Below are 14,849 nucleotides of genomic sequence, written 5' to 3' on the forward strand. Positions count from 1 at the left end.
AGGCTGGTCTGTTGGTTTTAGGTGGTTTTGGACAATTTTAAGATGGTCAGACTGGGAGCCCATCTTAAACGAGCTTAAATGATGAACCACCTGATGCTGGTTTAACCTCCTCGGTCCTCCTAAACAAGCCTAAGGTTAGTTTGCTAGTCTCCCAAGCTGGTAAAGCTCTTTTTTTTATGGTTTTGCACTTTTATGATGATCAGACTGGGAGCCCAGCTAAAACCAGTGAAGACCACCAAATCAGCTGATGCTGGTTTGCAACCCTCTTTCGTCTAAACTAGCCTAAGCTCAGTTAGTTGGTCTCCCAAACTGTTCTGCTTCGGATTAGGCTGGTCTCTTTTGGTGGTTTTAGAGGGATTTTGGACACTTGTCGGCTGGGAGACCAGCTGGCTGAACAACTAAACAACAGCTTTGCCAGGCTGAGAGACCAGCAAAAACCAGTAAGCCACCTGTGGTTAGTTCAAGCTCCTCTTTCATTATAAGCATAGGCCATAGCTGATGATTTTAAAGGGTTTTGGGCACTTGTCAGCTGCTCAGATTGGGAGACCATCTAAACCAGCTAAATACCAGCTTGTCCAGGCCAGCTTAAACAAGGAAAAAACATAGGCTGGGTTAAACTGGTCTTTTCACCAGGGTTTGCTCATGTTTCTTATCACAGATAAAAACAGTACGTTTAACCAAATCTAGCAAACAAACATCACTCAGGAAAATTGATAATTGACAGATGGCTGATCCCTCCCAATAAAATACACAATTCTGTCATATTGACCTAGTCAACGTCTCCATCTCGCTATCTTGTGAAATGTCAGCTTTGCTTTACGTTTTGAAGCATCGTTCCATACGTCAATAACTTATCTGGCGTTATCAACAACAAGCACATGTTCAGCTTTGACGCCGTCTTTATGATTTGAATGCAAGGCTTGTTTAGACTCGTCTGAGTTGTGTGAACTTCTGGTACAGGTTCACGGACTCTACCAGTCAAAGGTTTGGCATCATTTGGATATAAAATAGAAGCAAGAGACTCCTCCTATATATGGGCCCCAGTTTTTATTTCTACAACTTTGCAACAGTTATTCAGGTTTCATTGGTCAACTACTCACAGTTGCTGTACAAAATTATGCTTGTTCCTCAAACTGTCGGAATGAAGAACGTTTCCCTTCATGCTTATTGTCCTCTCGAGTTCCATCTCACGCAAACGTAGGACAACCAATAAAACGATTGAATGGTTTCATGGGAGTTGTGAGTAATTTTCTCCTTGGCAGGTTTTACTGGCCATTTTCTATGTTAATAGAGACATTTAAAGCTATGAGACGCCATCGACCATTTCAGATCGCACTCAGAGATGAGTGTTGTGGCATTTGATGGAAAGCAACCGTCTTTTTCTATTCTATCAATCACCTTTTCTTCAAATCTTTCTGCCCACAGAGTCTGCCAAGTTATTGGCTTTTAAGTTGCTCTCCAACAGCCTTTAAACCGCATTACTTGGCATTATGATCAATCTTTCATAGGCTTTCATGACAGTTATTCATAAGCGCATCTTCACCGTTGTAAAATCAAAACAAGGGGACTTGACATAAAATAGTGGTCATGGCAATGTTTGAAAAACCCTGTTGGATTTTTTCCCATCATTAAGTTTTTCATGCAAGCACCACTCAAATTATGTTCAGAAAATGTAAAATTCTACTTTTCGTTTAATGTTGCTTCTATATTATAATTTTGTATGTGATGATTATGTTGTCATAATGGCATTAGTCTTTATTATAATCCTCTGTCTGTCATAAAGAACCGTTCCCACACACACACACACACACACACACACACACACACAAACTGATCCTCTATTGGCAAAAGCCATCTGCGAAATCTCCCAGCAGTATTTGAATCGATCCCATCAGGAAATTAAGACGGGGGAAGAACACTAGACTCTAAGAACACCCCTGGGGTCTGGATCATACACCGTCTGAAGTCACGAGTCAAATGTAAACACAATCACGAAGGTCTTAAAGAGCTAATGGGAGCTATATCATGATTAAAGGGGTAGTTCACGCAAAACTTGATGTTCTCATTTTCTCCCCCTCATGCCATGTTGGTTTACAACCCTCTTTTGTCTAAACTAGCCTAAGCTCAGTTAGCTGGTCTCCCAAGCAGGTCTATTTAGATGGTTTTAGGTGGTTTTGGGCACTTTTAAGATGGTCAGACTGGGAGCCCAGTTTAAACCAGCTTAGACCAGCAAACCACATGATGCTGGATTAAGCTCCTCATTCCTCTAAACCAGACTAAGTTAGTAAAAGGGTCTGGATCATACACCGTCTGAAGTCACGAGTCAAATGTAAACACAATCTCAAAGGACTTAAAGAGCTAATGGATGCTATATCATGATTAAAGGGGTAGTTCACGCAAAAATGAAAATGTTCTCATTTACTCCCCCTCATGCCATCCCAGATGTGTGCGAGTTACTTTTCTTCTGCAGAACACAAACGAAGATTTTTAGAAGAATTGAGCGCTGTAGGTCCAAACTATGCAAGTCAACAGGATCCAAAACTGCGAATGAAGGCATCATCATAAAAGTAATCCACCAGAAGCATGAATATGAATTAATATTTAAGTCCTTTTTTACTGTAAATCTGCACTTTTAAATAGCCTTTCTAAGCGCTCTTCTTCTTTTGTTATTGGCGATTCACATTCTTCGTGCATATCGCCACCTACTGGGCAAAGAGGAGAATTTATTGAAAAAAATGACTTCAATATTGAGTTGTTTCTCATCCACATCTATCAAATCGCTTCTAAAGATATTGATTTAACCACTGGAGGCTTATTGGTTACTTTTATGCTTTTTGAGCTTAAAGTTTCAGACCCTGTAGACTATACTGTATGTAAATGTTATACAATAGATTGAAATATTAATGTTGCATTGTTTATCTTTTCTAATGCATAGTTTAGTTCCATTGTGTTTTCTAACATGATGCGTTATTCATGCGACCAAATGTTTCTAATGTAAATAATTCAAAATATGTCAAATTTCAGCTTGCGCCAACATATAGTAAAGGAGAAAACGATTTCTGAGATTCAGAGAGTTTGCATTGCTTTTTTACAATGTTCTACGCCAAGTTTTATTTTCTCTGTGTGAACAAAAGGACAATGCGTCATTTGAATAATTCAGAGCGGATGGAGCAAAGCTCAAAGGTTTGACACTTGTCCCCGTCTCTCTCCCTTTGGTCTTAGGCCATCTGTTTCTCTTTCTCTCTCTCTCTCTCGGTGCCCCTGACCCATGTCTTTGGACCCTTCAATTGCATTCTAAGTATGTGTCTTAAAGGGGCAGTTCACCCAAAAATCAATCTTCTCTGAAACACCAAAGAATGTTTAAGCTGCTTTTTTCCCCATTCCCCCTTTGATCCCCATGTGGATTGGGACCAAAGTCTGTCAAGCTCCAAAAAGGACGAAAAAAAGCAACTGAACATCTTTTCTTTTTTCTTTTTTTCTTTTTTTTTTTTTTTTGTCAGTGCAGCTCCCAGTATACTTAATTTTTCCAATGAGTGAACTAAATCGCCAAACTGATTCCTTCTCCAGATTTACATATCAGGTGGTTTCGGGTCATCTTTGATATTGAAGCTGTAATAAGCAGTGTGTAATGATCAGAGAATGACCTTCCATTTTTAATCAGTGTGTTTAACTCTGCATGACACTCACCTTGCCTGCAGTGATTATTTGGCCTGTTCGTTTCTCATCCAAATATCCCATAATTAAACAAAGCCATCATTAAACCTCTGTGCTGTTGAAAAAGATGTGACAGAAATAAAAGATGAAGAAAACAACTAGAAGATGACTTGGCTTTCATTTTTTATACAGATATGACAGATGGATGGATGGATAGAATGACAGATGCATTTATAGATATGATAGATGGATATATAGTTTAATGTCACAGGCAGACAGATATGACAGACAGATATGATAGATGGATATATAGTTTTAATGACAGACAGACGGACAGATAGATAGATGGACAGATAGTTGGTTGGATGGATGGATGGATGGATAGTTGGATGGATGGATAGATGGATGGATGGATGGATGGATGGATGGATGGATGATAGTTTGATGGATGGATGGATGGATGATGGATGGATGGATGATAGTTGGATGGATGGATGGATGGATGGATGATAGTTGGATGGATGGATGATAGTTGGATGGATGGATGGATGGATGATAGTTTGATGGATGGATGGATGGATGGATGATAGTTGGATGGATGGATGCTAGTTGGATGGATGGATGATAGCTGGATGGATGGATGATAGTTGGATGGATGGATGGATGGATGGATGGATGATAGTTTGATGGATGGATGGATGGATGGATGATAGTTTGATGGATGGATGCTAGTTGGGTGGATGGATGCTAGTTGGATGGATGGATGATAGTTGGATGGATGGATGATAGTTTGATGGATGGATGATAGTTTGATGGATGGATGGATGGATGATAGTTGGATGGATGGATGGATGGATGGATGATAGTTTGATGGATGGATGATAGTTGGATGGATGGATGATAGTTTGATGGATGGATGCTAGTTTGATGGATGGATGATAGTTGGATGGATGGATGATAGTTGGATGGATGGATGGATGGATGATAGATGGATGGATGGATGGATGGATGGATGGATGATAGTTGGATGGATGGATGATAGTTTGATGGATGGATGCTAGTTGGATGGATGGATGATAGTTGGATGGATGGATGATAGTTTGATGGATGGATGATGGATGGATGATAGTTTGATGGATGGATGATAGTTGGATGGATGGATGATAGTTTGATGGATGGATGATAGATTTGATGGATGATAGTTGGATGGATGGATGATAGTTTGATGGATGGATGATGGATGGATGATAGTTTGATGGATGGATGATGGATGGATGATAGTTTGATGGATGGATGATGGATGGATGATAGTTTGATGGATGGATGATAGTTGGATGGATGGATGATAGTTTGATGGATGGATGATGGATGGATGATAGTTTGATGGATGGATGATAGTTGGATGGATGGATGGATGGATGGATGATAGTTTGGATGGATGGATGTATAGTTGGATGGATGATGGATGGATGATAGTTTGATGGATGGATGGATGATAGTTTGGATGGTTGGATGTATAGTTGGATGGATGGATGGATGGATGATAGTTTGGATGGATGGATGTATAGTTGGATGGATGATGGATGGATGATAGTTTGATGGATGGATGATAGTTGGATGGATGGATGGATGGATGATAGTTTGGATGGATGGATGATAGTTTGATGGATGATAGTTGGATGGATGGATGATAGTTGGATGGATGGATGATAGTTTGATGGATGGATGATGGATGGATGATAGTTTGATGGATGGATGATAGTTGGATGGATGGATGATAGTTTGATGGATGGATGATGGATGGATGATAGTTTGATGGATGGATGATGGATGGATGATAGTTGGATGGATGGATGATAGTTTGATGGATGGATGATAGTTTGATGGATGGATGATAGTTGGATGGATGGATGGATGGATGGATGTATAGTTGGATGGATGATAGTTTGATGGATGGATGGATGGATGGATGATAGTTTGGATGGATGGATGTATAGTTGGATGGATGATGGATGGATGATAGTTTGATGGATGGATGGATGGATGGATGGATGGATGATAGTTTGGATGGTTGGATGTATAGTTGGATGGATGGATGGATGTATAGTTGGAGGATGATGGATGGATGATAGTTTGATGGATGGATGATAGTTGGATGGATGGATGGATGATAGTTTGGATGGATGGATGATAGTTTGATGGATGATAGTTGGATGGATGGATGATAGATGGATGGATGGATGGATGGATGATGGATAGATGATAGTTTGATGGATGGATGATAGTTGAATGGATGATGGATGGATGATAGTTTGATGGATGGATGGATAGTTGGATGGATGATGGATGGATGATAGTTTGATGGATGGATGATGGCTGGATGGATGGATGATAGTTGGATGGATGGATGATGGATGGATGGATGATAGATAGTTGGATGGATGGATGGATGATAGATAGTTGGATGGATGGATGGATGATAGATAGATAGATTGATATTCAGTTGAGAGACAGACAGATGGATAAATATGATAGATGACATAGATGGATAGTTTGATGGATATATAGTTTAATGACAGAAATGATAGATATGATAGACAGACAGACAGATAGATGTCACTGAAGGTCTGCGTTTAGGGTTTTAGGTACTTCAAGGGAGGTTTTTATTAGCATTAGCATTCTAGTTATGCCGTTCAGAAGTAAACTTGATCTAATGTATCAAAGTCGTGGTCAGATTTGAACGCATTTTGGTGCATCATCAGTTATATTCCTGAATGCATTTGACTGACTGTTGCGGGAAACACTGGTTGCTATGAGTGTCTCATAAAGCACATCTAGATGTATTTTTCCATCAAGGCTGAAGTGTTTATATTGATAGTTTTGCCATCTTGCCTCATTTCAAACGTGCAGAGGAATTCTCTCCACAAATAAAGTGATGAGATGACAAAATGAAGTGGAAATATGAGAATAAATGTGTGTGTGAGATCTGAACAAACAATCTGATGGTCCAAAACTCACTGGCATGACTGACCATGTCATTTGTTTTGTAGAAACCCTCTCCAGACTGATTCCTCAGCTTCTCTAGATCGTTTAAAAAACAAACCTTGTACGAGGAACACCTTTGCTTCTAATGAATAAACCTTTGAAAACCAACAACACTTATGAAACTTTAAAGCTGATTGTCGCCTTCTCGCTAACAAGCAAACAAGGTCATACAGTTCTGGGGTCTAAAACAGAGAGAGGGAAAATTCGGCTGAGCTTCTTAATTATGCGGTTATATCCTCTCTCTCTCTCTCTCCACAGAATGTATGATGTTGGGGGCCAGAGGACGGAGAGGAGGAAGTGGATCAGTTGTTTTGAAGACGTAAGGGCCGTGCTGTTCGTGGTGTCTCTGAGTGGGTACGACATGACGTTAGTGGAAGATCCGTCCATGGTGAGGAGATCCATCCTTTCCATTGACACTCAACTTGATATGCAGAAACGGTGATAAGTGAGACATTATTCGTTGGTTGATTTCTCCGAGAAGTGATGCTATTAGAACATTGCTCTGTTGGTTTGAGCAGTGATGTAGCCCAGGCAGTACTATTGGCTCTACCAGTGTTTGGGGCGGGGCTATCTGACCAATGGATGATGGCGGTAGTGTTTGGGAAACCTGTTTGGAAATCACAGAATTGTTATTTTTGCTGCCACTAAATGCATTTATATTATTTTTTTACATAAAAATGGTGACTTTTGGGGGTCTTAAAAAAACGTTATAAATGACCACACAGAGATTGCAACACATTTATAGATATGGGGAGATTTTCATAGTGACAAACCATATAAAAAGTATCCAAAAATACTATGTTGTAATCTACCATGTTGTTTTGGAAATGCATTTCGGCACCGCTCAAGCAAATACCATGATGAATAAATATATGAATCATTAAGTATCATGATATTACCATCTAATATCACTAACTGGACTTACCTAAAGGGTTGTGACTGTACTATGATATAAAGGTAATGAAACACACATTTTAATTAAACAAATGTAACTGCTTTTTAAAATAATACAAATATTATTAGATATAATAATGATTAAATATTAATATATATAATGGGTATTAAATAATTCTATTTTTTTAAAGACAGAAAGGCAATTTAAAAATATAATTAAACAAATTAAATTGGTTTATTTAAAAAATAAAAATTAATAATAATTATTAAATATAACTAAACAATGTTATTAATTTGATTATAAATAATAAAAATAACTATTAAAAATGTATAAATACAATACATATTGTTAATTAATACTATTTTTGTAAAGACAGTGAAAGGCAATTCAGAAATATATTTTAAATTAATTAAATTGCTTTTTAAATAATAAAAATGATTATTTATTGTTAAATATATATATATATATATATATATATATATAAAATAATTATATTAATGAGTACAATTTTTATATGTAAAGTTAAAGTTAGTTAACCCCATTTAAATTAAACTAAAATCAAATTGCTTTATTTTAAATAATAAAATATTAATATAAATTATTAATGTCAGTAAATATAAAACAGATTTTGTTTTATACATTTTATTTGTTACATTTTTGGGAGAAAAAATCAATTATATTTGAACAAATTAAATTAATAAAATCATAATTATTTATGATTATTAATAAATATTAAGAATTAATAAAAACATTTTGACAACACTTAAAGGCAGTTAAGTGTTAATTAATTTAATTTAAGTTGTAAATTAAACACATGAATGATTGTTGGTGCCAGATGGGCTGGTTTGAGTATTTTGGGGATTTTCACACACAAGTCTCAAGAATTTACTCCGAATGGTGCCAAAATGGGAGGACCTGATCGGTGTATGACATCACAATAGAGCATTGTGGGATCTTGTGTTTAAAAAAGCGCTTGTCATTAATTTCGTCCTCTTGTTTAGAATCGACTCCAGGAGAGCCTCAAGCTGTTCTCATCAATCTGCAATAACATCTTCTTCAGAAGCACCTCTATGGTAAGAGTCCGCTCAATTAACAACAAGAGCCAATGAAATCTCGTCCCATTAGCCAGAGAGGAGATCAGTGCTGTCACTCGAGAGACGATACAAATGTGACCAAAATCTCATTATATTGTAGGACTCCAAAAGAACATTTGCGATCACCTGATAAAAGAGTCTATCGTTCATTCACACATCTCATCCGTCTAAATGTCCTTACAGAATTCGGCAATGACTGTAGCTTGATTTGGTAACCTCGCCTCCAGAGTCGGTGTATGCCCTCATTATGTCCTACATGAACGCGCACAAGCGTTAGTTCCCCAGGCTTTGCTATAATTGCCTTAGTTGTCGGGTAATTAAACTAGCAGGCGTATTTTCGGTTGTCCCCCGTGGGTGACGGTGGTCTGATTGTTGTCTTGTCTATTTATCGTACGCCCTCAGAAAACCTCTTTCTGTGTAATGAGCCACGGTTACTGCCCTTGTTAAGATGCGTTTCATTGCCGTGTTAGTCATCCTTTTTGTTTTTAAACGCTGGAGAAAATCGCCATCACTCATTACTGGCCCACGTCCTTAATGAAGTCCGTAAACCGAACTGAAATCTGTGATCTTCCTTTCCACGTCGGGACACTAAGAGATGAATTCGGTCATTGTAACCGCAAACTGAGAACAATAATTTGTGTTTCTATAAAGGTCTTTGTAGTCAGAGTTAAACTTGGACCGCATTAAAGGAATGGTTCACCCAAGTCACTAATCTTCCCCTGTGCCGAAACTCGAGATACAACTTTGAACATCGACTTATATGGTCGAAGTCGTCTGGACTTTTAGCGTGTTTGGCAGCCCTTTAGTTTCTGCATGACTCATCAATACTTGTGCTAGATCACTGACGTCAATGAACAATTGATTGATGGGCGTCTCTTGTTTGACAGATCTTATTCATGAACAAGATTGATCTTTTCCAAGAGAAGATTCTCCACTCCGGGAGGCATTTGCGGCACTACCTTCCCCAGTTCAGAGGTGAGAGATTGTTCCAGAATTGCACGTGAAGTTATTGACTTGGCAGACACTTACAGGAAGTGTGTTTAATTGATCATATTTAAGGGTTTTACTTGTTTTATTACAGTGGAGAGTTAAAGGTCAGTTCAGTCTTCGGCTGATCTTGTGCTCTTTGTTTCTTGCTTTTATTTATTTTTCCTTCATGCTATTTGTATGTTTTCTTTCATTTCTCTTTGCTTTTGTTTGTAAAGCAGTTCAATGGAAAGGAGGCGGCGAGAACCGGCTTGTCAATATAAATAATATTTTAATGATAAACTTAAACAAAAGACAAACACACACATGACGGACGTGTCCGTAAATGATCTCTCTCTCATCGCACCACCGTCTGCCATCGGTCTTTATCCCTCTCGGAGGCTTAATTGGCCTGATAAGGGACCGGGTGTGTATGATCACGACCCGGCCCCGCCCTCCACCCTGCTACACACTTGTTTGTACATTTTCTGTTTTGTTTTATTTGTTTGTTGATTTCATTTTGTTTATCCTTTTTGTTTGTTTTCTTTATTTCATTTGTTCATTTTTCTTTCAATGTTTTGTTTGTTTTTATGTTTTTTTCATTCTCTTTCGTTTCGCTAGCTTTCTTTTTGCCATTTGTTTCTTCTCGTATCTTTCATTTGTTTTTGTTTGTTTTCTTTCTTTTGCTTTTGTTTGTTTTTGCAATGAGATTTTGTTCATTCGTTCCTTTTTAATTTGTTCTCTTTTGTTCAATTGCTAATTTTTTATTGTTCGTTGTTTTGTAATTTCATTTTGTTTATCTTGTTTTGTTCGTTCCATTTCTGGCTTTTTATCAAGCTTTCCATTTGTTTGTTCTTTCATCTTTTGTTTGTTTGTTTTCTTTCTTTGGTTTGTTATTTTTCTTTTGTTTGTTTTTCACTTGTTTTTTACATTGTTGCTTTTGTTCATTTGTTCCTTTTTGTTTGTTCTCTTTCATTTGCTCATTTTGTTGTTTGTTCTTCATAAAATTTGTTCATCCTTTTTGTTTTCTTTGTTTCTTTTGTTCATACTTTGTTTCACTTTGTTCTTTTTTGCTTATTCTTTTCATAATCAGCAGCAGTCTTAGCCGACGGGTTTGTGTTGTCGCACACTAACGTTTGTTTCTAGGTCTATTTCCTCATGTTCAGACCAGGTGGAAAAGGTTTCTGGGTAACACTTTATTTTACGTAGTCCTTGATACAGAGTAATTAGTTAATTACTTAGTAATAAACGTTGTAATTACATGTACCAAAATGTAATTAACATGTAACTAAGTTATGGTACAGCCTGTACTTACAGATTGTAATTACACACATGTAATAGGCAGCTACTGTTACACATATGTAACAAGCCGAGTCTGTTACATACGTGTTACAAACTTGGTACACTGTAATTATGTAAGAAAGTACTTAGTACCACACAATGTAACAAGAAGTACTTAAATATATTAGGCTACTAAGGTCTGCAGTTACACATGGCAAATGTGTACGTTTTGTAGCATTACATGTATGTAACATAAAATAGTGTTTCAAGATTGTACTTGAGTGCAATTCATGTGTATCTACATACCTTATCCATCTTAAATAACCCACTAGTTCACAGCATAAATACAAGCAGTAGCTTGTAGTGCCTATTACATGTGTGTAATTACAATCTGTAAGTACAGGCTGTACCATAACCTAGTTACATGTTAATTACATTTTGGTACATGTAATTACAACGTTTATTACTAAGTAATTAACTAAGTAATTACTCTGTATCAAGGACTACGTAAAATAAAGTGTTACCGGTTTCTGTGCTGCAGTTTTCACTTTCAAAATCCAGTCCACCTCGAAAACAAGAACGAGAGAGTTTTACTGCCATAAAATGGGACATGTTATTGCTGATTGCTTGTCCCAAGACACTAACAACACCAAAAGTGTTGGTTTGGCTGAAAATATTACCAAGACTGTTTGGTTTGTATGTTTCATTGTTTGTACATTCTTTCTTTTTTGCTTTTGTTCATTCTTTTTGATTGTTTTCTTTCTTTGGTTTGTTAATTCTATGTTTGTTTGTTTTTGATCTTTTTTCACTGTTTATCATCTTTTCTTGCTTGCTTTTTGTTTTCTTGATTCCATTTGATGTTCCTTTTTCACTCATTTTGTTTCTTCCTTTCGTTTGTAAATTTTTTAGTTTTTGTTTTGTTGTTCTTTCATTTTGTTTATCATCTTTCTTTTTGTTTTCTTGGCTCCATTTGTTTGTTTTCTCTTTTACTTCAATTTGTTTCACACTTTCATTTGTTCACTTTTTGTTCTTTGTTTGTTTGTTAATTTTCATTCATTTTGTTTCTTTCTTTCTGACTCCTAAGTAGCTCTGTCCTTCCATTTAGAGAGAATCCACCATGTCATTTTGGGTTTGATGTTCGGCTGTCTAATCAGCCAGAATGAATCCTGTAGTTTTTTTCTTTGGGGCAGAAAAGGTCAAGACGGAAGAGTTTGGAAATCTTTCACATGAGTGTCTTCATGATCCCACTGACTGTATATGACAAACTCAATTCACTTCTGGATCGGAGATTACAGCAAACCCTTGCACCAGAACCTTTTCACAACTAAATTTCACACATTAATTCAGACAGGCCAGAAATGCATGTATTATACAAATATCAATTTAGCATCGAAGTCTCCAAGATTGATCTGTTTAATAAAATCCCAGCGTTTTCAAGCAGATCTCCTCCGAGTATGCATGGACTCGCTCACTTCATTGTGTTTCTCTTTAAGATGGGGAAAACCTTTTTATTTTGTACCCCCTTCCCTCCGTTATCAGACGTGCGGGATACACTGGATTTTCTTTTCACTTGGTTTAATTAATGGATGAACATTTGAAGTTCTTTGCTGTTTTGTTTTTCGAATAGTCTGACATTAGAATAGGTTTCAGGATGATATAAATGAATAAATGAACCTCCCTCTGTGTTTTTAGGAGCAGATTGCGATGTGGATGCGGCCGCCCGGTTCATCGCCGCCATGTTTGTGTCCCTCAACGCCACGCCCAAAAAGCTTCTATACCACCACTTCACCACAGCAACCGACACCTCCAACATACAGGTTGTTTTCCAGGTCGTCATGGACACCATCATCAAAGAGAACCTGGAGGCTGTTTCTTTGCTTTGAGTTCCAAACAGTTCCACAGAGTTCCGATTGGAACGCTTCCACTGACAGAAAAACCCAGTTAAGACTGATGGACAATACAGCTGTTATCTAAATGACTGATTCATAATTATGATATTTTTGACACATGATACCCTGAACAGAATCTGTATTATTGAAGTGAATCGATTCCTCACTTTTATTTTGCATAAAGCAATATCAACAAGCACCCCTGAATTCTGCTCGATGCGACATAAGCGAACTGACCAATGACATGCAATGTAATAATTCCCATTAATGTTCAATAATTAACCTTCATAAATCACACAATACACTGTTCTACATGTGTAACACTTATTGAAATGCAGCAACGACAACATATGAAAGATTTCTCGTGGATTCTCAGTGATTGTGATGTCTGTATGGGCTCAGCCATGCATCCCATAATACTCCAGCTGACAAATAGCATCTCCCTCTTCCTGTGTGTGTACATTACCATAATTAATAATCACATTCAACAAAAAAAAAAAAAAACGTTTCCCTTGTGTAAATCTACAGTTGAACACTCTTAAAGGGATAGTTCACCCAAAAATTAAAATGCTGTCATTTACGCAGCCTCATGTTGTTACAAACTTGCATGACTTGCTTGTGGAACACAATGATGTTAGGAAGTGAATGGTGACTGAGACTGTGTTCAGTGGAGGAAAGAAAGTCATGTGGGTTTGGCACAACTTAAGTGAGTAAATGGTAACAAAATGTTCATTTTTGGGTTAAAGACTATCCCGTTCAGAAAGGGTCCGTTATAACTTCTTTTGCATAGATGATCATGGTATTTGCACACAGTGTTTGGGTTCATTGCTGTTTTACAATTTTGTGATCCAATGCATTTCTGCACTTTTGAGGTTGTTAAAGAGCATGAAGTCTCTCTGAATGAATATTTTATTTGTCCATTGTCTTGGACACATTGATGGACTTTTCATTTGTGGTGTTTGATCTGAAATGTTTTTGTAGTGCCGAAGTGAGCCAAACACACTGACACACATCTGTATAAACCATAATCCTACTTGTAGCAAGAGTTAATGCTATTCCATATAAAAACATCATATTTTTTGTACGTACATTGCTTCAAACATCATTCCTGTTTCATTTATTAATGGGAATTTTATTGATAATTCGTATTTATCTATTTAAATGCCACTTTTCTCTTGGAAGGCATTTCAGATTGGAGTTGCGCTCTGTAAATGCAAAGAAAACCATTGTGAACGGGAATTACACGTTAACATTTGTAATCGTGCAAACAGATTCACATTTATAAGTTAATTAAATATTTCTCAGTACACACAACACAAAGGTGAACTGTATATTTGTCAAGTTTAATAAAATAAAGAAAACATCTGTCAAAGTATCTGCTTGCAGCAGCGTACTCTTTATGAACATTTAATACATCTGGAAGTAAGTACAGAGTGGGCGCAAATGGACAAAAATACTTCAGAAAACAGCAAAGATAACTCGGTTTTTCTTTTTGTGGATTTCAGGTGTTGCAAAGCATTTTTTAACACATTTAAAGCAGCAGATTTCTTCACATTGTGTGATCCAGCGGTGCTCAGTGCTGCTTCTAGAGATCTACTTCTCTACCGAATTTAAATCAAACATCTACGCTAGTCACGCACACCTGAAACCATTAATTAAAGGTGCAGAGAGCGATTATAAGTTATAACATCCACCGGACTGATTTAGCCACGCCCCCTCTTTCCAAAGTACCGCACCGATACCGTTGAAACCGACACAAAGCATGTTCCCACACTTGTCAAACACAACAGTAGTGAAATAACACCCTCAACTTACAAATTATTAACCAGAATATGGCATTAAGCCTCAATAATTTGCTGCAATGACAACACTAAGAGAAGGTGCAATATGATTGATAGGCAGAAAGCGTCAGAGGTCGCGGCTCGCGGACACATTTTTGTTTACTGTTTACAGAGACTAGAGCCGTCACAGAGACCGGCGAGATGACACTCAATTCGTGAAGCGTTTTAAGGTAGTTAAACCGTG

The 14,849-nt window shown here is 37.3% G+C and overlaps 1 protein-coding gene across 1 annotated transcript in view; it reads left to right on the top strand.

Annotated features, from left to right (window-relative positions):
* Positions 1-12,829, top strand: part of gnav1 (guanine nucleotide binding protein (G protein) alpha v1) — a 34,953-nt gene extending 22,124 nt beyond the window's left edge. The window contains exons 6-9 of the mRNA XM_052124415.1: positions 6,958-7,087; positions 8,596-8,667; positions 9,576-9,663; positions 12,628-12,829. Coding sequence (XP_051980375.1) covers positions 6,958-7,087; positions 8,596-8,667; positions 9,576-9,663; positions 12,628-12,818 — 481 coding nt within the window. The 3' untranslated portion in view covers positions 12,819-12,829. The remainder of the gene's footprint in view (positions 1-6,957; positions 7,088-8,595; positions 8,668-9,575; positions 9,664-12,627) is intronic.
* Positions 12,830-14,849: the final 2,020 nt, after the last annotated feature.

Source organism: Xyrauchen texanus, chromosome 50, assembly GCF_025860055.1.
Source record: "Xyrauchen texanus isolate HMW12.3.18 chromosome 50, RBS_HiC_50CHRs, whole genome shotgun sequence".
Lineage (NCBI taxonomy): Eukaryota > Metazoa > Chordata > Actinopteri > Cypriniformes > Catostomidae > Xyrauchen > Xyrauchen texanus.